This window comes from Blennius ocellaris, assembly GCF_963422515.1.
Source record: "Blennius ocellaris genome assembly, chromosome: 2".
NCBI lineage: Eukaryota > Metazoa > Chordata > Actinopteri > Blenniiformes > Blenniidae > Blennius > Blennius ocellaris.
In genome coordinates, this window is record NC_137651.1 from 17,256,644 (window position 1) to 17,279,989 (window position 23,346).

Below are 23,346 nucleotides of genomic sequence, written 5' to 3' on the forward strand. Positions count from 1 at the left end.
GAACTGCTATGGAAATGGGGAAAAAATTAAAGCAATGATAATAAAAAGATAATTCCTCATTTTGATTAATTTATAGTTTAAGAATTTGAATTAGAATTAGAAGCTTTTATTGTAATTGTACAATAAAATTGCACAACGAAATTGCGGTGTAGCTAAAAAGACACAGTTGACATACAATGCACTGTAAAAATGTGTGACTCAGTTGATGAAATTTCAAAGACAGTATTGTATTTCTACAACCACAAACAGTAAGCCGATTCCCTGCAGACTTCCAAATAACCTCCGATAAAATGTAATAAATAAGACTTTACATCAAACATTTGGTTCAACAGGATGTCCTTGTGTGTTAAATATAAACTTGGTTGATTTCTCACACTGTCACAAAGTCTTCTGATCGTCTCACATACCTTACAGCTTTGTTTAATATTGTAGGCTGGATACTTTTACTTTCAATTATATTTGTCCCATTATGAAATATTAGAAAGTTATCAGAGGTTTTCTTTCTGACAGATCAACACTTTAGTTTGTGGGTATACAGGTTTGATAACTATTGCGAAAGGCAGAAAATACCAAATTGCTCAACTAATAGAACATTGTTAGTGTCGTAATATATATTTTGCATGTGAATATTCACAAACACCTTTGTTGTGTGGAGCTTTGGGAGCTTTCAGTAGGATCTGAACACAAGATCAGTGTTTTTCAAAATAGTGTATCAAAATTCAGCTACACAAGCATCAAGACAAACAGCAAAGCTTTTGCATCTATTGTCCTGGGAAATAATGCAAACTCCACATGGATATCTCACATTGAGGCATGAGTGCTCATCCACTAACCCATCATGCATTGTGTGCAGGTATATTTAAGAAAACACACGCACCGAAACAGTGTGCAAAAGGTAAAGCCGAGACACAGAAGAAGAAGAAGAAGCTCTCTTTTCTGGAGTTTTATATTTAGTATTATTTACATTCAGAATACCTGTACACTTTACAATTACTGATATGGATATTTTGCACTGCAATGCATTGTATTGATAAAAATTTTTTTCTTATACCCGTTTTAATGTTTTACCAAACTGATGTGCATTCGTCTCCCCATGTTATTATATCTTAACTACTGTTGATTTGTGTGCGTTTTGTATGAGTACATGCACGTGCACTCGTATGTATGCTTGCGGAGTTGTTCGTTTGTTTTATTGTCTCTTGTCAATCTTCTTGTCTGAAATGTGCAATAGAATTATTATGTAAATGGTGTTGATTGTCATAATCATCTCTCCTCGGGTGATGCACAGTTGCCTCTCAGTCGTGACTCTCTGGGGGGGGGGGTCACATCACCTGCTGTGGGTTTGGTCCCACTCGTCCAAATCATGCGCAAACTCCGCCCAACCGCCACGTCAAAGACCGACCGGGAGTCCATAAACGAGCGCACCCTGGTGTCGCGCTTGCCGCTGACTGACTGACGACTCGGTGAATGAGATAAACAAAGAGCCGGTGACTTTCCAGGACGACACACTCCACTCCTTAAGCTCCTCGGCGACATGGAAACTGGTAGGTCGAGTGCCAACGCCCCGTGTTTGCTCTGCGACGGGTCGTGTCTGCATCGGGCGGAGCGCAGGCTGCCTGTGTTTCGGATGACAGCTGATGGAGCGCGAGCGAAACGGCTAAAGTTAGCTTCCGCTGCGTTAGCATATCAGCCTGCTAGCACGGCTCGCTACCGGCCGCATTTCCTCCGCCAGGATGACAGTTCACACCGACTACCTGCCAGCACGCCGCCGGCATTCAAACCGCACAGACTGAACGATAACACACCCCATATTGTTGGTTAAAAAAATACACAAAAAATTACTCGCTCCAGGAAATGGGACTGTTAGCTCTTGAAGCTAGCTCGTTCAGAATGAACATTGACGTGCTAAAAGCTGTCAAACTCTTTTTTTGACACCGATTTACTCATTTCAGCGAGAGTCTATGTCTCTAAAAGATAAGTCAGCCTAATATAGGACTCTATTGACATGTTTTAGCACTGCTATTTAAGTAAGCTTTCATCCAAGCTAAATAGTTGAGGAAATTGCTCCAAATCCCAGTTTCGTTTTATTATATAATAACCCAAAGGTCATTATGTTTAAATCGGCTTCAAATGGTTTTCATTCATTCACCACTGATTTTTCTAACCACAATATAAGATTCTTTCGTGTGGTATAAACCTGTTTTCTAGTAATGCAAATCATATTTTAAGATATCAGTTTTTAACCCAACTCTAATTCACCATTGTACCCATCTGGCAGAGCTCATAAAATGCTTTGCTATCATAAACCTAGCTGTACAACCACTGATGTGTAAATTTGCAAGTCACCCTAGCTGCCTGCACGTGTCCCCTTTCCATAGAAAACCAATGTTATGTATGCCCTCACCATTTGGGTCGAAAGCAACCTGAATAACTATCCAGCCCCTTTTTGAGAGGCTCACCTATTAAACTTCCAAACACAATTAACGTTGTTTATAGACACTACTGGTGGGAAATGCGCTGAATCAACTTTTATCGCTTGCATATTTCCCATTTATTATGTGTCTATGCTCATCGGCTTCATTAAAAAATAAATAAATATATATATATATCTCAACTGTTGCACTCTGAGGCAAACAGGCTCCACACTGGCTTCTTTCTTGAAATATTCTCTGGCGTAGGCTCGCTTTTCCTTTTCTCTCTCATAATACGAGCGTGACAGTTAATGGAGTTTGACACTGTCCTAATCTGCAAAGCTCAGTTCATTTCAGCTCTGTGTCGGTGGAAAATAACAGGATGCATAACAGGCCCAGAGACGGGTCGAACTCTCGGCATCATGCATGACTAGGCAATGTCCCTCTCAATGTTTAATTGCGCTGCACTATTATTTCAGTGAATTACAAACCACACAGCCGTGTCAGTTTGATTCTGTCATATTGTGTGTGTGTGAGTGAGAGTGTGAGTGTGAGTGTGAGAGAGAGACCCTCATTTCCCCATAACATGGGACTAGACAAGCTTTCCAGTGTGTTCGACAGGTGATTGATGCCAGCCACCTCTGATCAGCCCTCAGCTACTGCACTTACAGTTCTACGAGAGAGTTATGTTTGCTTTCAACAGCCTCTCTGTTTTCCACTCTCGTCATGCTTCACCTAACCTACAATCTTAAAATTGTTCAATATCCTTAAGTGACCATTTGCTTGGATGATCTCTGCATGGAGGGTGGAACAAAAAAAAAAAAAAAAGAAAGCAAGCGCCAGACATCTGAATTGTAAAATACGATGTGCTGTTGGTTTATGACTATTGATCAGGTGTTTTCCAGGCATTATTGTAACATCTGAACGCATGAGTGCTCGTAAGTCAGATCCTAAGTGGGAAATGTACGTGTCTAAAGTGCACAAACGAGTCATGGGAATTTGGACAGCACATGGTAGGAAATACCTTCTTCCCCTTTTAACATAGACATCCCGTATGGGAGAAAGCATTTGTAAACTATAGAATTTTTAAGTGCCTGTTTTCTTCCTCCATTATTTCACCATTAACCACTTCTTTGTTTCTTTTCTCCTGTTTGTCCCGTTCCCGCTTGCTGAAGGTTTGAGTCAGGATAAGGTAGCCACCTTCCTCAAGCGGCTGCGGGCCGAGCCACGCTACCTGTTGGCTCAGAACGTGTCCACATGCATCGACCCGCTGGAGGTTTGTCTGCACCGGCAGACTGTCCAGGATACTGTGCACATCTTCCAGCACTCCATCCCGACAGAGGGCAAACCTGTCACCAACCAGAAAAACTCAGGTAGGATTTGATGCGTTAGAGGAGTTGACACTTGGTTTTATATTCACACTAGGGCCACCACCCAATAATCAACTTATTAAGCATTTATTAACATTATTTATTGAAGATGTTGCTGAAGCAACTGTTCATGTGCTCCTAAAATGTTGTCACTGCAGTTACAAATTATAGATGTACTTGTTTGGATGTTTGTGTTGCACCGTTGCTTTGATAAAATGTTAGTTGCTCATGACCAAAACATGGACTAGTAGGTCATCATTGCTTAAATCTTCACCTTCTGTTTTGCTTTGAAATAATAGAAATATACTGTATGTGTTGGGCAAATGTTGTTTCTGTTCAATCAGAATTGTGACGAAAAACTGAACTTGCACTGTTGTGTGAAATTAGCACAATATTAGTAAAGTGGGTAATTGAAATAAGCCGACGGGCGGAATATTGACAATAATCTCCACCTAGTTGTGTCATTAATTTGCCCCCGAGCTTTTTCTGCGGCGTATTAAACTGTGGCAGTGTTTCCAGCTGACAGGCTTCAGGTTTAACGTCTTTCTGACACAATAAGCGGCGCAGCGACAACAACATGCATGTTGGCGGGGCCAATCTGAGCTGACTCATAAGTGCACCGACTGCTCCTCAAAAGATGTACAGATGGTTTCACTTTTAAGTGTCTCGGAAACAGCAGTGCTGACGAGTGTTTATTTGTTTTTTGTGAGCGTTCCAGTTACAACACAGCAATCATTCAACTACCAATTTTGATCTTGTGCTAATAATATTGGACCGGCTTGGTTGTTAATTGTAGTGACCTAATAAACAAGTGATGCTTGATCTTCAAGTTCAGTGTGTGAGAGATGTTGATCTGACACTCGTATATTAAAGCCTCAGTACCCTGAACATTTTTCTAAATATGTCTTCTTTTTCTGTTCGCAGGGAGATGTTGGATCTTCTCGTGCCTCAACGTCATGCGACTCCCCTTCATGAAGAAGTTTAACATAGAGGAGTTTGAGTTTAGTCAATCCTATCTATTTTTCTGGGACAAGGTGAGACGTAACACTGGATTACGAACGTGTTTGTTTCCGTCGTGTGTTTGAGTTTTGAGTTTATTTGGGATGTTTTTGTTGTCCTGCAGTCAGTGCACGGTGTGTGTCTGCGTGTGTGAGAGAGCACACATGGTGCAGTGCCGCAGAGTTATTATGCCTCGCTCCTGTACTATACGGGCTTTGTTCTCCTAAAACCCTCTTTTGTGTTGTTGTGGTCAGTGCTCTTCCCGGGTTGACGTCAGAGTGACACATCGCTTCATGTTTTTTTGTTAGTCCCTCGTTAGCCTTGTTCGATGCATACGTTGGAGAATCCCCCTGACTGTAGATGTCGCACTGGCGATAGAAAAGGTCAAGCTCTATGTATATACCCTCTGAGACAGTTGTCTGAGATGTTGAGTCGGCTCGAATCTCAGATCCCATTCGCATCGTTATTCTCAAATCTTTCAGGCCTCTTGAATACCGACTGCCCCAACGAGTCATGTTTTATATCCTTTTGTAGAGACGACAGTCTGGTAAAGGTGTAGGTGTGAATTTATTGGTGTCCAAAGGTGGCCTGATACTAATTATGCTTTGATTTCAAAATAAAGTCTTGATGAAATGGTTCAGTTGTCTGACTTTATAGGTTTCACCCTGCTAAGTTACTACAATGAGATAATTTCTCTGATAGATAATTCTTTACAAATTTTAATTGAGAGCTTTTGATTTTGCATGTTATGACTTTAAAAGTATAAATACATTTTATTCAAAGGTCCCTACTATACCATACAATGAATGTTAAAACAAGATCAAACGTGTGAGAAGTCAAAATCCTCCTACTCAAGTGTGGAGTCTCAGTTTTGCAACTTGAGCTGAATGCCATTATATATATCGCATTATGTAGCCTAGAAGGCTACATAGAAGCCTAGAAGGCTACATAATGGGATAGTTTACAATTTCTCCGTTTATTAACAGCGTCTCCTTGTCGTGTTCTTCTCTCTGCAGGTGGAGCGCTGCTATTACTTCCTCCAGGCCTGTGTGGAGACGGCACAGAGGAAGGAGCCAGTAGACGGACGCCTCGTCCAGTTCCTTCTGTCTAATCCAACCAACGATGGAGGGCAGTGGGACATGCTGGTCAATCTCATCGGTTCGTTGTTGTTGAAGCTCACACGTCATCTTTTAACGTCGTTCACATCGTGGTTGTTTCTGTTACCACTGTGACCAATGCGCTGGACCGCTGATCAGCGCAGTTCTCAGAAATCCCAAATGTGGCTCGGTGGGATCACTGAAGTCTTTCCCTCTACGACCCCGTCACCAGTTCGACAGTTCTTTCCTTCCTTTCTTGGGCAACTTTTGGTTTTTTGTTTGGCAGTCCAGGATGACCTCGCATAAACTGCACTTTGAGATGCACTGACCCGGTCGTCGACCCATCATAATTTGACCCTTTGTCAAACTTGCTGACACTTCCGACACATAATTTTATCTTAAATGTTCTTTATTGTTGTTGCTGTTACTTATGAATGTCACATTAGGCATTCTGTTCCGTTCTATCTCACGCTTCCATTTAGTATTTAGTAGTAGTATTTAGTAGATTTAATATTAGACTTGGGCATTAGTTATATTTATGTTGTATAACCAAGTGTAGTGCATATATCGTATAACTTTACTCCAATAATGAAACTGTCTCTACTGGTACTTTCCTGGTACAGACTGAGAATATCACTTGACTGATGTTTACATCTCTTTCATTTTATATTCTGTAATTGTTGTGGTATGAGTAATGGTCTGTATTTGAATTTAATTCTAACGCACTTTACTTTAAAGGATAATTGTGAAGTGCTGCAGAAAAGAAATCATCACAACATACAGTTAACAGACTTATAGATATAGTTAACAGACAAGAATAATCCTTCCAAGAATAACCGTGTAATTGTGTTAACAATATTGCTTAATACTGTCCTGTTTTCAGAAAAATATGGTGTCATTCCAAAGAAATGCTTCCCAGAGTCGCACAGCTCAGAGGCTTCACGCAGAATGAATGACATCCTCAATCATAAGGTACATTCATACACTTCCTCCATGTTGGAAGACAAGTGGAGGCATTGACGAGCCAATGCTGACTATTGTTTTCCCTCCCGGTGTGTTGCAGCTGAGAGAATACTGCTTGAGACTGAGGAACATGGTGGCCAGTGATGCTACTAAAGATGAACTGTCTGAGGCTGTGGACACGATGATAGAGGAGGTGAGGCTGAAAAAGAACTTGCATTTGTTTATTTCCCACAATAATAATGTTTAGGTCCTCTGAAGAACCAATGGACGTTTTAATGTCATTATTCTGGGGTAATTTGAAGGAATCAGGATTGTTTTGGATTTTTATACAGGAGTTAACGGGATGTGGGTAACGTGAGCCCGAAAAAGAAATCAAAGAAATTATTGAGAATTAAAGGGCTGGTGTGTAGAAGAGACGTGAAGAAGAGTAGTGTATAGTTCAGTTTTATTGATGTGTCCAGTCATTTTCAGGGCTGGTTTGGTTTAATATCTTAATTGTGATTGGTTAAAACATGTACATTAAATAACTGTATGAGTTTAGATCTCACTGCTGCATCCAGCAATTGTGCATGAGCGAATAAGAAAATACTGGACATTAAAGTTTGACTTTGTAAGATATTTCTATTTTTACCAGAAGAGGGAGCTGTCAAATAATAAAATACTGCAATGTCTGAGCAGAAACAAATGGTAAAGCAGCCTGCAGAGTGATATTAGGGGTAAGGCTGTAATTAACTTTCTTAGAGCTTTAACTAATGGTAACAGTATCCATACAACAGTAGCTTTGTTTAATATTCACCTGCAGACATTGTTTTACAAAATTATAGACCGTTTATGAATAAGTAGCGCACACAATTCCTTGTTTCTACCTACACTCGATTAAGGATGAAAGCCACTCTATTCATTCTTTAATAGCAGGGGAGACACTAATTTCGTACATTTAACAAGGAATACAAAGTACTACAAAATGATTGTCGCTATCACTGATTGGATAAGGTCAAGAGATTAAAAGAAATCATGTGCACACTGATCACTCTCCATTGTCAGATGTTGGTCTGTTCCATAAACAAGATCACTATCTTCAGCTGTGTGACATCAGGGGAACAAGTATCCGCCTGAACAACAACAAAAAATACAATATAATACATCTTCACCTGATAAGTGAGCTTGCGCTTGTCAACAAATAGACAAGAAAACAATTGAGTCATGTGTGCCTGTACGTGTTCAGCTAAACGCCGTCATGTACACAGTGGTATGTGTTTTTGTTGGCCGGGCTTGTTCCGTTGTGTAGATATGATGCTTTAGTTTGTGTGTGCGTGACACACAACCTCGTCAATCAATCTCCATTGAGATTGTCGCAAACAGCGACACGGGTCTAGTCAAGAGGACTTTGCTATCAGCTGTTGGCTTGTATTGTGCTGAGGGCTGGTTGCTTGTTTAAACAGTGTCCTGGGTTTCACTACATCTCCACACACGCACAGGTATACACGCACGCACGCACGCGCGCGACAGACTTGTTCATACACACACATAACGGTGAAAATGGCTCTCGGGTGCAGGGCATGGTAGTGTGGAGGCCGAGAGGCGACGGACAGTCAGCGTGTTTGTTTGTCCACCTGGAAGCGTTTTGTTATGTGAAACATTGCTCTGTCACGGCCTGTGACGACAGAGGATTGAGTCATGGCAAAAAAAAAACAACAAAAAAAACCCAAACAGAACGACTGGTGTGATGATTCAAATTGTTCTGACATTATCAAAAGTACATATTACCTACAGTAATCTAATATAACATTGATTATAGGATTCACACAGCAGGGTGTATAATTTTAAGTGTCTCATTCATCTTGTTCTGGCCATGCTTTTGTTGTTATTCCATATGTAGTATTTTCTTGCATTTTCAATTTATTAATAGGTGATGACACTGAAAATGCACTTTGAAGCCAATATAAAAATTGTTTTATTGATTATTACTTGAAGTGTTTTTTTTACCAGTTCCCAAGGAAACCAGAAAATGACAAAAAAAAATGTAGTAAGAGACAGATGACATGTATCTACAGTAGTTATGCTGTGAAATCTATCAAACAAATTAAAGGAAGCAGCTTGTATTCATTAACTTGATGAGCTCATCACATATTTTTGGTCCATACAACATATAACATATTTTTGCGACAACATATAACAGATGCAGACATCCAGACTAATTTAACTAAAGCAGAACAGTTGGTTATAATGAGCCGGTTTACGGTCGTGGAATAAGTACCTTGAGTGGGAAAATAATTGGTGGACTCTACGGGATGAAGTATTGGAGAATATGGGTGTATAAGAAAACCGTTTCAATCAAAAAAGAGTGAAGGAAAGACAAGGAAATGAAAGACCTTTAAAATCTGAACATCAAGTCACCAACTTGTGCGTTTCTGTGAAGGTTTAACTCACTTTGAGGAGTCCCAAAACGTCTGGGCGCCAGATTCAACATTTAATTCTGATGGTTCGGGTCAAGTTAACGAGATACGATCTGCATCATGTAAATGGCTGAGCCTCAAGTAATGCTCCTCAGTCACGTGTCTTTGTGTGTATTTTTAGAAAGACAGAATAAAACCCAGCCCTCACATTTTTATTCAGTCTCTCTTTTTTTTTTTTTTTTTTTTTGTATTGGACTTTGGCACACTGGCAGTAAGCTGTGTGGTCCTCCACCATCAACATGACAAGTTGTTTCATTCAGAACAACAGCGCTGTTCCACATTAACACTGCAAATTATGACCAAATTGGGATTATTGACTGCAGAGCCTTTGCACCCGATTCTTGGTTACAACCTGAAGGTACCACTGAACGAGCAGTAGTCCTCAAGAGTTTAATGTGCATTGTGTGTATTAATGTTGTGGTTTTTTTGTTGTTTTGTTTTTTAATTTTGTTCTGCAAATCCACTTTTCATCTCGGTTATAGATTGGATTTTCAAAAGAAGTGGTGGTTTCACAGACCATCAAATGCTTGCCCTCATTTCAAAGTTTGTTTGTGGACTCGAGCCCCCTTGAGTGTTTGTGGGCTTACGTGCCTTGGTTTTCTTGGACTCCCACAAATTGAGAAGCTGGCGTTTTCTTCATGCTCTCATCCGTTTTGCATCCACATGTGCACGTGTGGGACCTTTTGCGGGAGATCAAAGTTGCCGTGTCAGTCCTACTCGAGTGTGTGTGTGGAAGTGATGCTGTCCATCCGCCCGATGTGACGGCTATGACTGCGCCCTGGTCTTTATCAACACTGGGCCCCACGTGCACACCCATGACAGGGAATAGGGGCCGGCGTCTCTGCTTTTATTCACCATATAGAACCCGGAGCGTGGCTGATTTAACCGAATCAATCCAAGTGTCTGAGTGTCGTGTTTTGTTGTTTTTTTACTGCAGTAAGAGTGAATGAACTCATAGACTCAATGTGGACGACAGAATTCATGCTCTCGGTGGCTAATATTTCAAAGCCAGCCTTTCTTCTTTCATGCTGTATCGGGTGTGTGTTGCCGCTCCTCCTGCCTTGTGCGACACACACTCGATTAACGGCACAATCAGTGGAAACTGTACATGCAGAACTCCACGCACATGAAACGTACACAGATGGTATCCCTCACGCCACCGCTGGAGCCTTTTCCGCGCTCCATTGCGTCATGGAATCAGAAACTTGGTGTGCGGCTCTGGCCTTGGCTCCGAATTCACAGGGCGATTCTTAAGACAAGTCTAATTTACGAGACGGCCGTCAACTTGCAGAGTAACGTCCTCCCGCTGCAGCTCCGAGGCCGTGGGCTGTGCAGGTTTGTTGTTCGTTGTGGGTGGGTTCCTGGGTCTGTGTCATTGTTAGGGGATTCAGGAAAAGCCTGATTCAGAATAGCCTGTTCTGAGTTGTCCGCTCGCATTTCTTGAATTTCTTTTTGCAATTGTCCGAATGCAACAATGAGCACATGTGTTGCATGTTTACAAAACAAGGAAGTTTAATCAAAACCTCACTCATTTTTATCCAAACTGTTTGCATGGTGTCATTTGCTTACACTCACTAGTCCAGCTTCTACACAATTTTTATAAATGTACTTCAGAGTAGCAATGAGCCGCATGCTTTGCATCAAATTGAGATCAGCTGGGCGAGAACTAGTTTTGAACCTTTTATAAGCAAGTGTTGAGCGCCTCAGCCCCAAATATATATTTTTTTTTTATGTGATTTGAAATAATCGATTTTCATAAACGAGTCGAAAATAATTTCAAAGCATGTCAATTGTTTTTAAACTCTAAATGTTCACAACGTAACAAAAGAATGCATTGATGGTTCTATGTGCAAAACTCACTTTCTGATGTTAACGGTTTTACTACAGTTACATGCGTCCCCATCCCTGGAAATGACATCCCACAAGAGAAGAAAGTCTGTCATCTCTTCATTAAAAAAAAAAAAAATAAGTGTGCGCTCCAAGCAGCAGGTCAGAAATCAAACCCTATATGGTGTCATCTGGGGTTTAGCCAGTCCCAGTCAAGGCCCTCCCTTTGACCCTCCCACAATCGGACAGCTCCGCTCTGGCACATGGCACCACGAGAGGAAGTACTTCCTCCACTTCCCAAGAAGGGCATGTGTGGGCGGAGCCAGTCCAGCTCATGCAGACACACGAGATTCTCAGTGCATCTCATGTGATCCAATATTCAAATGGCTGAAAATCTGGATTTGGGTGCAATAAACTTTGAATACAATGTTTTTGACCAACAAAACCCATGCGGAAGCTGTATGATATGACACCCTTTGAAAGAAATTTAAAAAAGCAAAATGTGCTGCTGCAAGTTCTTCTCTTTAAAACGTACACAGGAGATGTTTTGGTACGGTTTTAACTATAGATCACATTGACTTAACCTTTTTACTTCGATATGCTTCAGCCGGTGGCATTAGTCTTCGAAAAATCTCCAAACCAGCGGCTGAATTGGGAGAAAAGAAATGTTTCAAGACCAGATGTCGTACTTGTTTTAGTTGTATGGCTGGTCATGCAACCTGTATTCCGAAACAACTTGATTGAAATACACCATCGAGGACCACAAGATGTCGCTGCATGCCAGTGGGATCCTGCAACAGCACCACCGAGAAAGTTCAGCGTGTCTGAGAAACTTGTGAGGAACTGGAGAAAAGGGATCTCAGTCTGGTGTCTCTTGACGCTAGTACAGCCATGCTTTGAACATGACTGACCCAATTACAATGAGTAGACTGTTTATAATATCAGTTTATGGTTTATTTTCATCAACAAGGTTTTGCAGCATTTATCGATGGATCTTATGTACCTGTTAATCATGGCACTATTATCCTGGGGAACTGATAATTGTTTTACAAAAGACAGAAATCCTCTCTGTTTCTTCCTGTGGAGAAAAAAAAAACCCAAAACAAATGGCACAAAAAGAACTTTGTTCTCAATTCACACAAGTCATTATAGCAGTCGGATGTATTTTATAAAACATAATGGCTCACAGATGTGCTGTACATTTGGTTTAAGTCTCCCATTTATGATGGGCATTGCACATCATCTTGAATACAAATGTGAAATATAATAACTAATTACATTTCATTTATCTGCTAGGAATGAATGGAGAGCTTCTTTTTTTTTTTAACTCTGGTATATGACTGATAGAAATGGTAGATTGTTTTTTGCAGGGCTTGTCTGTTCAGAAGCCTAAACTAATAAAACAAATACTTTCTTTACACAAACCAACATTATATCCATAAATAAGTGCTGCAGATACTATCGTCAGTCAACTTCAGCCACAATAAATGTGCAGTTTAGCCGATAGAGATTTAGCGCCAGACGTGCAAACTCACCTTGTCACTGACATGAAATCCAGCTTACACTAATGACTGAAGAGTAAGTTACACGTTGCTAACGATCACATATATAATCAGCTGGATCCTGAAAACTGTTAACAATTCCGATGTTTTTTTTGGATTATTCTGGTATGAAAGAAAGGGGTGTTGAAACTGGAGTCCAAACGTGACCTAATATATACAGATGTTATGAATAATGGTCGCTGATGGAGTGGCCAGCAGTCTTAATTTTTCAACGGTTGACTTTCTTTTATTGATTTTATAAACTGGATTTTGGCTCAATTGTAAAGTTGATGAAATCACATGGTGTTAATCATGTTTTAAATTATCTTTAAAAATGGAAAGAGCTATAAATAAACACACACTCTTTATTTTGGGGACAATACAGGCAAATCAGGCAATATTGATGCCTTATTGTCTTCCATCATGTTTTTAATGACTAAACAGTGTTCACAGTACCTGTCTGGGTGGCAGTCACTAACTTGGACTGATGTAGGGAAGCAATTGCTGTGGATTTTGTTTTTTCCAGTACACCGTCATCCCAGATGGTTTAATAATTCAATAATGATCACAAGTTGTATTTCCCATTGAATATTTTGTGCTGTGAATTGATTGCTCACTTGCACTAATATATTTGTATTATGAACCGGTTTATGTCGAAAGATAAATAAGATACAAGTCAGGTCTACCGTTTTCTAGCTCAGTGTATCTCTTTACTGTCACTCGTGTACTGTATATATGTCTACTGGTCTGCAGGTGTTTCAATGTTGGTCCTCCTCTTATGTCACTGTGGCTGTTTATTGTCTGACTGAGGCCTCTGTGTGCGAGCCCAGCCTCTCACATCTCCTCTATTTGCATTGCCAGGCATGATGAGTGGGCACAAGGCTGATCCAAACATCGAGGGTGATTTTTACAGGATGTGTCGGGTCATCTGGAAGAAGGGAGGAGGGGGGGGGAACGTAACGCGAATCATAAAGGATTTACTGGGAAGAGCGGCGTTGTTATTGGAAGAAAAAGACATAAAAGACGATTGGGAAGTAAAGCGTGGGCCATCCAGGGGTAGAGGAGGGATCTTCTCGACGTACCAAAGGCATTTGGGCAAACAGAAACCAGACAAAGAGATGGACACCTTGTAGTCATGTCCACGATAGTCTAAACACGAAGCGGTTCAGAGGTTAACAAGCGAAGGATTTGAACAGATGCCTTTTGTTGACTCAGCTCATGTGTGTATTTTTGTGTGCGTCTGTACTTTTGTGACTTTACGTGTTTCTGTAATGAAGAAGGGGGTTGTTTGTTTGGGTAAGCCAGGCCTGAATTTATGCATATTTGTGTGTGTTTGTCTCTCTGCAAGCATTTCTGGGGTGAGAATGGCGCACTCTGTAGACTCGACGTCTACTCGGCTAAAGGCAAGAATGTCATCTTTATGTGAGGGGAATTTAATAACTGAGCATGGGAAACTTCTGCTATGGCTGCGACAGTCCGCCACTCCCGGCCAAAAATAATGCTGCAGGCAGTTCTATATTCAGCCTGGCAGAAGGTTAATTTCTCTGAACATCTGAAAATTGAATAAAAGCCTGTTAGAAATGTGTACCTTCTGATACTAGGTAGCTGTTGGAGTATGATGTATCACCATCCATCCGCGCAATCGCCCCGTGTTTTGGACCCACCGTGCATGTGCATCTGCTCCGTCTCAACCCAATACATCACCGTCTAATTGTGCCTCTTTTATCTACCACCAACAATGGTCTGTACTGCATCTTAATTTCTCAGTTCCTCCTTAATCCTATTTGGAAGGAAAAGCACGTGTGGAGTCCTTGGAGAGAACAGCGGATGGGAGAAATGAGAAGCAAAAAGGGTAAATTCCACAGATAACTATATCAGAGGTTGGAAGGACCAGAATGACAGACGGCCAAGTCCAAACAACCTCGATTTAGCCCGCGGGGACTTGGCCTGAACGTCTGGGCTGGAGGAAGACGCACATGGTGTCGAGAGAGAGAGAGGAAGGGTGTGCACTGCAAATGGGTGAATGGAAAGATCAGAAGCTGGAGAAGAGGGGGAAAATGACACGTCAAGGCACTGTACGCATTTTCACAAGAGGATACTATGGTTAATGGGTGAAATTAGTGCACTTCTGATAAATGTACAATAAAATCACTGGTTTAAAACATTTTTCATTTTGGAGGCCATAAACAGCCTGATTGTTAACATTTCAGGGCAGTGCTTTTATGATAAATCCCCCCCCCCCCCCCCCCCTGTGGTTTACAGGTGTTCCGGGTGGCCAGTGTTTGTCTAGGCAGCCCTCCTGAGACCATCTGCTGGGAGTACCGGGACAAGGATAAGAACTTCAATCGCATGGGACCACTCACCCCTCAAGAATTCTACAGGGAGCACGTCAAACCTCTATACAACATTCAGGAAAAAGTATGTGACCCTTCAGGCTTTACAGGCAGACATGTAAATCTCACTTAAAGACTTATTGCATAAAGCTTCACGGTGTCTAAACTTTGCGCGGTAACGCCCTACCCTCAGGTCTGCCTTGTCAACGATCCTCGGCCCCAGAACCCCTACGGGAAGCTGTACAGTGTTGAGTTTTTGGGCAATATGGTTGGAGGTCGCAGCACTCTGTACAACAACCAGCCTATCCAGCTGCTTAAAAAGGCTGCAGCTGATTCCATCAAGGATGGAGAGGTATGTTGGGATCATTGATGAAATCTTGAAAAATTAAAAGCCTGGTTGCAGTACATCACACTTTTTTAACTACACTGGTATTTCCTCAAATATACATTTTTTGTGGTAAGTTGTACTTTAGATATTTGGTCAATAAAGTAGAATTGCGTGTGTGTCTGTGCGCGCCCAATTGAAATGTAACTGTTTTTTTTCTGTTTTGTTAGGCGGTGTGGTTCGGTTGTGACGTTGGGAAACATTTCCATGGCAAGCTGGGCATCAACGACATGAATGTGTGAGTATAAATGACTAACTTCCATGTGTGCGAGTCAACAGAACTGTCATGTCCTGTCATGAGAAAGTCACTTGGCCTTGAAATTCAGGCGCAGCAGCGTCGATGTCCGAGCCGCTGGCGCCTGGCGGTCTGGTATCATCTGTACTGAGGCTCATCTCTCAGACAGGCCCCTTTCTGTGCTGGTAGATTATAACTGGAATGAGGCGAAGGCTTAATGTTGCCTCATTTCTGCGTTCATGCTTGAGAATGAAATGACACGGTGAGCTGTTTTTCAGCCCACGCAAAATCCCAGACTTCAGAAGGCGGCACATTTGGCTATTTATGGTCCTCTCTTCCACTGCTTCATCTAAAAATAACTTTGTAGCTTTGCTGGATTATAATTTAGTCGGTTATCAAAGTTGGCATGAACTTTCAGGTGAAATGGACGGGATGTGTACTAAAGCAGTTTGGGTTTGTGTGTACGCTGCACGCAGGTTCAACCACGAGCTGGTGTTCGGAGTCTCGGTGAAGAATCTTTCCAAGGCAGAGCGACTGATATTCGGCGACTCTCTCATGACCCACGCGATGATCCTCACCGCGGTCACAGACAAGGTACGCTCACGCAGACGTACTCTCCAGGAACTCGCCTGTTCGGTATCCATTCACAAACTGACCAACCAGAAAACACGCGCTCAAGAGTTTCCCAGAGTGTCTTGCATGAAAGTCCTGCTGTGTGTTTACACTGCTGTAATCCGCTGCAGTTTTTCATTGTGCTGTCAATTTCCCCCGTCGTAAGTAAGCCCAGCTGTCGGGACACTTTCTTTCCTCTCATGTCTGATTCTCTCTCTCTCTCTCTCTCTTATCTCCCCCATCGGCTGTCTTGTCGTTGCGTCTCTCAGGATGTGAAGGAAGGCTACGAGAAGTGGAGGGTGGAAAACTCCTGGGGGGACGACCGTGGGAACAAAGGTAACACCCAACCCCATTCCTAATCGAACCCGATTCCTTGAGAGTGTTATTTATTTATTTGCTCGATTTACTCTGCACCATGTGTTTCAACCAGCTTGCCGAGATGCGACCTCTGAAAAGGTGCTTTCACCTGGATGTGTTTGAGGAAGCATTCACATGTATTTCCAACCAAGTCATCTGGTTTGGTTATAAACCATAATTTTCCTGTTTGGAGCTGTTTAATTAAGAACAGGGTCAGAACAAGAGGTTTATGAAGTTGTAATTGGCTGTGTCCTGTTTTATAAAGGCTCACATCTGACCTTATAGTGTTTTTCTTTTTCTCTCTCTCTCTATTTTTTTTTTTTTTTTAAAGCTCTGTGCCTGTGGGGCCTGTTGCTGTTATTGAATCATCCAACAGTGATTCCAAAGAGTTCACAAAGTCTTATGTGATGATGCATTTTCACATTTTTCTTTTATTTGATGCATTCTGAGCATAGCGTCATCATGTGCTGCGCTATTAACTCCTAATCATTCATTTTTTTATGCATTTATTCGTTCATTCATTCAAACAATTCAATGAGGAAATATGATCGATTTTGAAATTTTCTGTGAAATGTTTGAGTGACTTCAGGCGGAATTTAAATGCTTAATGTGCAACATGAACCGTATCTTTAATCTCAAGGCAGCAATTCTGATTTTACTACTTTGACGTAGATGGCGACTTCAGAGCTCGGGTAAAGATTCTGCTGCTAAATGCAACGTGTGACATTATTTTAAACTGGGTTCATTCAGTTTTTGTCTTGTGAAAAGCTGCTCACATTTGGATGGCAAATCCAGGTTTTGTTGAACTCTTTGCTCATTTTAAAAGATTCTGCCTCCTGCAGTTGTTGGATATTATCATTTCATGTTGTGCTGGGATTGGCTCCAGCACCTCAATGAAGTGGTATAGAAGACTGATAGATTCTGCAAATTGCTCTGTTTTTTTTATTTTCTCTCTCTCCATTCATCTTCTGTATGAGTGAAATGCAGCGTCTACTTTGGACGTATCATCTCGGATTATTCTTGCAACTGAAATAAGCGAACACGTGCACATTTTTAAAGAATAATTCTGGTGTGTATGAGTGAGGAAAGCTTCGCACGCACATCAAAAACATAAAAAAAAAACCCACACAGCAAGACCCAAATTCAAACCAGGCATCTTCTGATGAAGCAGTTTCTACATCACGAGGCGATGTAAATAATTTTTAGAATATAAAGAAATAAAATGCCTATCCACAACATTTAGCAAATCGACCAAACATTCATATGGAAAAATATTTTCAAGGATGTATTTTATTGTTTAAGCTTACAGTGTGTAGACTTCATTAAGGGAAGACCGGGAACTTTTGAACCTGACGTTCTATTTTTTTTGTGTGTGTGTGGTCACTTGCTTTTGTTTGGTTCCTTAAACCACAATTTAAAAATTAACTCAACAAGCAAAGTTGGTTTTAGGCAAATCGCCGGTAAGATATTTTTAAGGATCAAAGTCCAAAATGTCAAACGTTTACCACAAAGTAGGTACAGCTGTTTTCCTTATTCAACGGCCCTCACAGCACAGCAGGTACTCTCCACCGCTGCCCCAGACTACAGTTGTTATTCCCTCTCATCCTTTCATCGTTGTTTCTCATCTTCCTCTGACCCTCTCTTCTCCATCTCTGGACTCGACATTCCTCTGCAAATTATAGGAGAGTATTTCAGGTCAGTCATGCATCGTCTGGCAGCGTGCGCTACACACACACACACACACACACACACATAGGGCTCAGGATGCACACACAAAGAGACGCACACATACTCACAATATTTGCTTGAACCCACAAACCTTGGTGACTGTTGGGAAAACATGTGAAAACCCCTCAGTCAAATCAAATGTGTTTCACGCATATCTTATTCCATAAACACCAGCAGATGGGGGGGAAGGCCCGGGCCCCCAAGCCCGTCAGCAGCCAAATTAATAAAGCTTTCGAGAACAAAAGTTTTGAGAAGTGGAGTTCACTTGGGAATCTTGAGGCTTTGTTTGTTTGACAAAAGCTGCGGCAGGGTGGGGGGGGGGGGGAGGCACTGGCGAAAGAAAGGACGAGGAGAGCGAGTATAAAGAACGTTCAGCAATGAAGCAGAACTCGCGCTGTCGTACAGGTTGATCCTCTTAGAACAAGCGGATGAAATATAAGTGGAGAATATTTTGAAAAAAGAGAAGTTGTATTTATAAGGGTTGTAAAGCCTTAATGTCTCCCCGCAGACCTTTTTAACTTTTCCTCCTCATGCTGAAGGGCTCTCTCTGGAGAGGTTTAACTTTCTGTTGCCCTCATCTTTAAGCTGTCACACACGCACTGTTATGAGTTGGCTCACTCCACAACTCATACATTTTGCACTGTTTTCAACAAATCCTTGGCAGGCAACACGCTCTGAGGTCCCTGGGAGTTTAGAAGTATATTAGCCTGAGGTCAACTCCTTAAAATGTGTTAAAGCTTGTGTTTTTAAGCACTGGAATAGTTTGACAGGGTAAAGAATTAATATTTATTTTACCCAAATTTGATGCTATCATAAAGTTCATGATCATAATTTTTTTTTTTTAAATAAAACCTTGTATGTCTTTTTGGTAATTTAACACTTTTCCAATGTCATCCACACATCATTTATTACATGACGTATATACTTTATTCTGTAGGTTATATTACATACGTCTTATAAAGTATAATGACCACATAAACAAGTTGACATCAACTTGTGAAACCTGAGTCCAGACTTGAAGGGTAAAAGTATTCTCAAACCGGGGGTCAAGAGGTAAGTAAAACAACCTTACAACCAGATGGTCGCTGGTTCAAATCCCTTGACTGGAAAGATTTCAATGGGGGGGTCGTGAAGCCACCGATCTCGTCCTCTCTATTGCACCGCTGTGGACCTTTGAGCAAGGCCTTTGAACGCCCGACACCACAGCTCTTTCTGGTTTGGGACAAAATGAAGGACTTTTCTTCCAAGGCCTTTAAACGAGGCGTTAACGTGATTGTTTAACACTTTTTCTTATCCGTCTCATGAAAGCCAAACAAACGCTGCGTCACAGTAGCAGAGAGCGGAGGAGAATCTGTCTCTTTCAAGTTGGAACGTGAGACGACCGCTTTGAACTCGACCCGTCTCCTAGCTTCCAGTACGTCCATCTGTTCGGAGACGGGACAGTCAACCTATCCCTAAAAACAAATATCACCCAAAATTCAGACTCACACACACACACACACACACACACACACACACACACACACACACCCACCCACCCCATGCCACCCAACACGCGGGTTCCAGGAAGCTCACATCAACACACACACATGGATCCCACAGTGAGAACCAGGCAACGCGCCATCGAAGATTTGCGTACTTGGAAGGACACTGATACACAGCGCGCACGCCACCCCAATACATTGTTTTGTTGCGGTTTGCCTGACGTCGACGACGGGCGACTCGAGATGCGCTTGTTTGTTCTGCACACATGAGGGGAAAAGTGAGTCCGAGCGAAATGTGGAGTCGAGCGAAAGGATGAGTAAAATGACGTCCTTTCAGGACCTGGCTCCCAGTCCCTGAGCAGGATTGCTGTGTGGGTCAGCTCGGCGCTGGCTTTCAGCTGCTCTTTATGTAGAAACACACACTCGTTTCTTTCTGATTAACGTCTTCATTAAGGAGCTACACGGTCATCCAGAAATCAGCAGGTTATCAGAAGTTCAAGGTGTGCTTGTCGGACCGCACAGGGAGCAGGTGAAGCAGAAATATTGAATTTATATTTGACTTGAAGGGAAAGGTTCCTGCGAATCATGTGTGTGTGTGTGTGTGGGGGGGGGATTCTTCAAATCTTCCATGTTTCTGAGTGTGAAAAGAAAGCAGCAAAACAAAAATAAATGCAGAAATAAAAGGAGAGTACATTTTTACCCCATAATTCTGTCGATACGCAAACAAAGATGCTCCAAGACTGCTTCGTTTTATCCTTTGAAATTTTCAGTCATGAAAATGGCACTGTCTCGGAATATGACAATATTTCATAGTTTTTGCTGCTCTTGTTCAGCTCCAGCAGGATGGACAACATTTTAAACCAGCTGGTCTTGACGACAGCTAAGTTTCAGCCGTTCTGAGATATGAGCTGGAGAGACCAGCTTGAAGGATGAGAGGTGGTAGGCATCACATGGTCACGGTTCTCGTTTCTGATCAGACTTCTCTTCTTGTTCCCACCATCTCTTTTAGGTTACCTAATCATGACGGACGATTGGTTCTCCGAGTACGTGTACGAGGTGGTGGTAGACAAGAAGTTCCTTCCCGCCAACGTCATGGAAGTGATGAAGCAGGAGCCCGTCGTACTTCCCGCCTGGGACCCGATGGGAGCTCTGGCATAACTGCGGATATCCAGGTTTTAGCCCCAGCCTCTGGTCTTTTTAACTCCGCCCTATTCCTCGGCTGCTTTTACCTCTCAGTACCCCCCACCTCCCCCACCCTGCCCCCAACACTTCTTTCAAAACAGCCCGATCTTCTAGAAAAATAAAGTTTTTGTTTTCTTTTTTACTGGGCCCCCTGTGTGTTTTGTTGCTTCCTGTTTTCCTCTCTCTTAGACCAGGCGTTTGTGTCTCACTGTGTCACTGCCGTGCTGCTTTGTTGCAGAGACGGGAGCTAAAAACAACAATTTGAGTTGAAACTGAAATACTTTTCCCGTTTTCACCTTCTGAGCTCATTTCTCATCCAGCTAACATCTTGTTCACGAAACAATACTGAATTGATTTACTCTTGTTGGAATAACACTTGAAGGATTTCCAGTAACTCACAATCTTGTCATAACTTCCTCTCGGCAATCAACACAATGTAAACCAGAGAAGAAGCATAGGTGTGCATGTGTTTGAGTGAGTCATGTGGGTTCATGCACACCCATTTGTTGTTATATCTTCTGCCTGTGTCCCGCCTGATTGCTGATCCAGGAATGTTGAAAGCAGGAAAAGGTCGCGCTCGCTCATTTCTGTACAGGGCAGTCGCGTCAGGCCGTGCCAGGTGAAAATCCGCCCGCTTCCTGCACAGGCTGGGCAATCGCACCCTCGGTGACGTTCCTCCGCTCTCTGCTTTAAAACAGTCCCGTTGAGGTGAGGACCCCCCCCACCACCCCCGCTCACTCACCACCGTCACCCACCGACCTCCCAGTGGTGGATCCGACCTGTGGGATGAGTTACGACCTCGTACCTTTCGCAGTGGGATACTAAAACAAGAAGCCCAATCGGCGCCGACTGCCGGAGTCCCGGAACCACGGCAGCTTTTAATAGAGTTTACTCTTATTTCACCATAGCTTCAATAACTATCTTGGATTCTTGTATTTGTCGTTAACATGAAATAAAAAAAAAAACAATCCTTGCTAAATATTCTATTTTAGATGCAACTTGGTAAAATATTTCGATGCATTGCTCAACATTGGTTCTTCATCTCAAATCAGCCCACTCACTTTTTTTTTTTTTTTTTAAAGCATTTCTTTATTTAAGCTCATTCATATCCACCAGATGGATGCACCTGGAGGCGAGCCAGGCTTTGGAGCCCTGCTTTACTTTGTGAATTATAGTGACGGTGAGGTAGCTTTGAAAATTTGCACTTTCTAAAGATGGATGAGGTTGGATTTGACTGCTGGTTGATTAATATCCTGCTCAGAAATCTTCCCTAGGAGGAATGGTATTTTCTTAATCTGGGTTGAATTTAGGGAGGTGTGTGTTTGCTAAATCCTATGATTTCACAAGATGTTTAAGAGGAAATTGGGAATAATTCCTGAATTGGAACATTTCACCTTTGTCCGGTTGAAGGAACGCCAGTCATCAGCATGGGTTTAACCCCAGTAGTAGTCGTAGTATGTCGAATGTCTCCTTAGACAAAAACCATGCTGCTCTACAAGAGTAACATTGGAAGTGGGAAAGTTCCCAATTCTGAGGAGAAAAAGACATCTGAAGTAAATTTCCCTCAAGAACATTTCAGAAGGTGTCGCATAACTAATACTGAAACGGTCTTTTAAGCTACATTATATTGTTTCCTTAAGATATTAGATGTTGGACGAAAAGGAGAAATCACGTTGAGCACGAAAGTAATATTTCCCAGGTTGCATTTTCCCGTCTGAAAATGTCCCACTACCGCAAACGCACCATCACAGAAAAGTTTTATTCCCATCGCAGTAAATCAGTTTTGTCTTTATTTGTATATATTTCGTGGTTGAAGTAAACCACTACTTCAATTATTGCGATTACCGTAACTCGGTTTTCTTTTGGTTTTTTTCTCCTCAAAGAAAACCAAATTGATGATTGTCAGTTAGTGTAAACTCCATAGTTTTGGAGGACTATGAACACAACATGATGCGTCTACTTTTTCAGGTATTATTGTCTTACGTCTATTAACATTCGATTGTCCATGCTTATAATTATAGCTAGTTTGTGTTTTGCAACAGTTTGGTACCTAAAACGGACATTTTGAAATGTATATATTTGACAAAAGGCGATTGTCTAAAACCAAATGTTAATTAAATCACTTTCAACGATTTGTTTGTGAAAAGTAATCTGCTGGGTTTTAATTGGGTGTCTAAGGTCAAACATTAATGTTTCCACACGTTTGCGGCAAGGGATTAGCAGCTTTACAGAGATTAACATGTGGCCTTTAATTATGAATTAACGGAAACTCAGTGAGTTCGAATGTTTTCGTGTTAACATCAATTAAAAAAAAAAAAGTGTGGTTTATTTGTTTCACGGATTCATGACGCGTTTAGGTAGCGTCC

General features: G+C 41.8%; 1 protein-coding gene across 1 annotated transcript; it reads left to right on the forward strand.

The window, feature by feature from the left end:
* Positions 1-1,414: 1,414 nt before the first annotated feature.
* blmh (bleomycin hydrolase) lies at positions 1,415-21,122 on the forward strand. Its single transcript, XM_080511571.1, has 12 exons — positions 1,415-1,544; positions 3,587-3,784; positions 4,706-4,815; positions 5,797-5,938; positions 6,761-6,849; positions 6,941-7,033; positions 14,927-15,082; positions 15,191-15,349; positions 15,553-15,620; positions 16,094-16,211; positions 16,499-16,565; positions 20,808-21,122. The coding sequence occupies exons 1-12, from the start codon at positions 1,535-1,537 to the stop codon at positions 20,954-20,956; spliced, it is 1,359 nt and encodes a 452-aa protein (XP_080367697.1). The 5' UTR covers positions 1,415-1,534; the 3' UTR covers positions 20,957-21,122.
* Positions 21,123-23,346: the final 2,224 nt, after the last annotated feature.

Excerpts from the sequence above, each read along its gene's own strand:
- blmh (XM_080511571.1), top strand. Across the intron at positions 7,034-14,926 it reads TGGACACGATGATAGAGGAG|GTGTTCCGGGTGGCCAGTGT; the intron begins GTGAGGCTGAAA and ends TGTGGTTTACAG. Across the intron at positions 15,350-15,552 it reads ATTCCATCAAGGATGGAGAG|GCGGTGTGGTTCGGTTGTGA; the intron begins GTATGTTGGGAT and ends CTGTTTTGTTAG.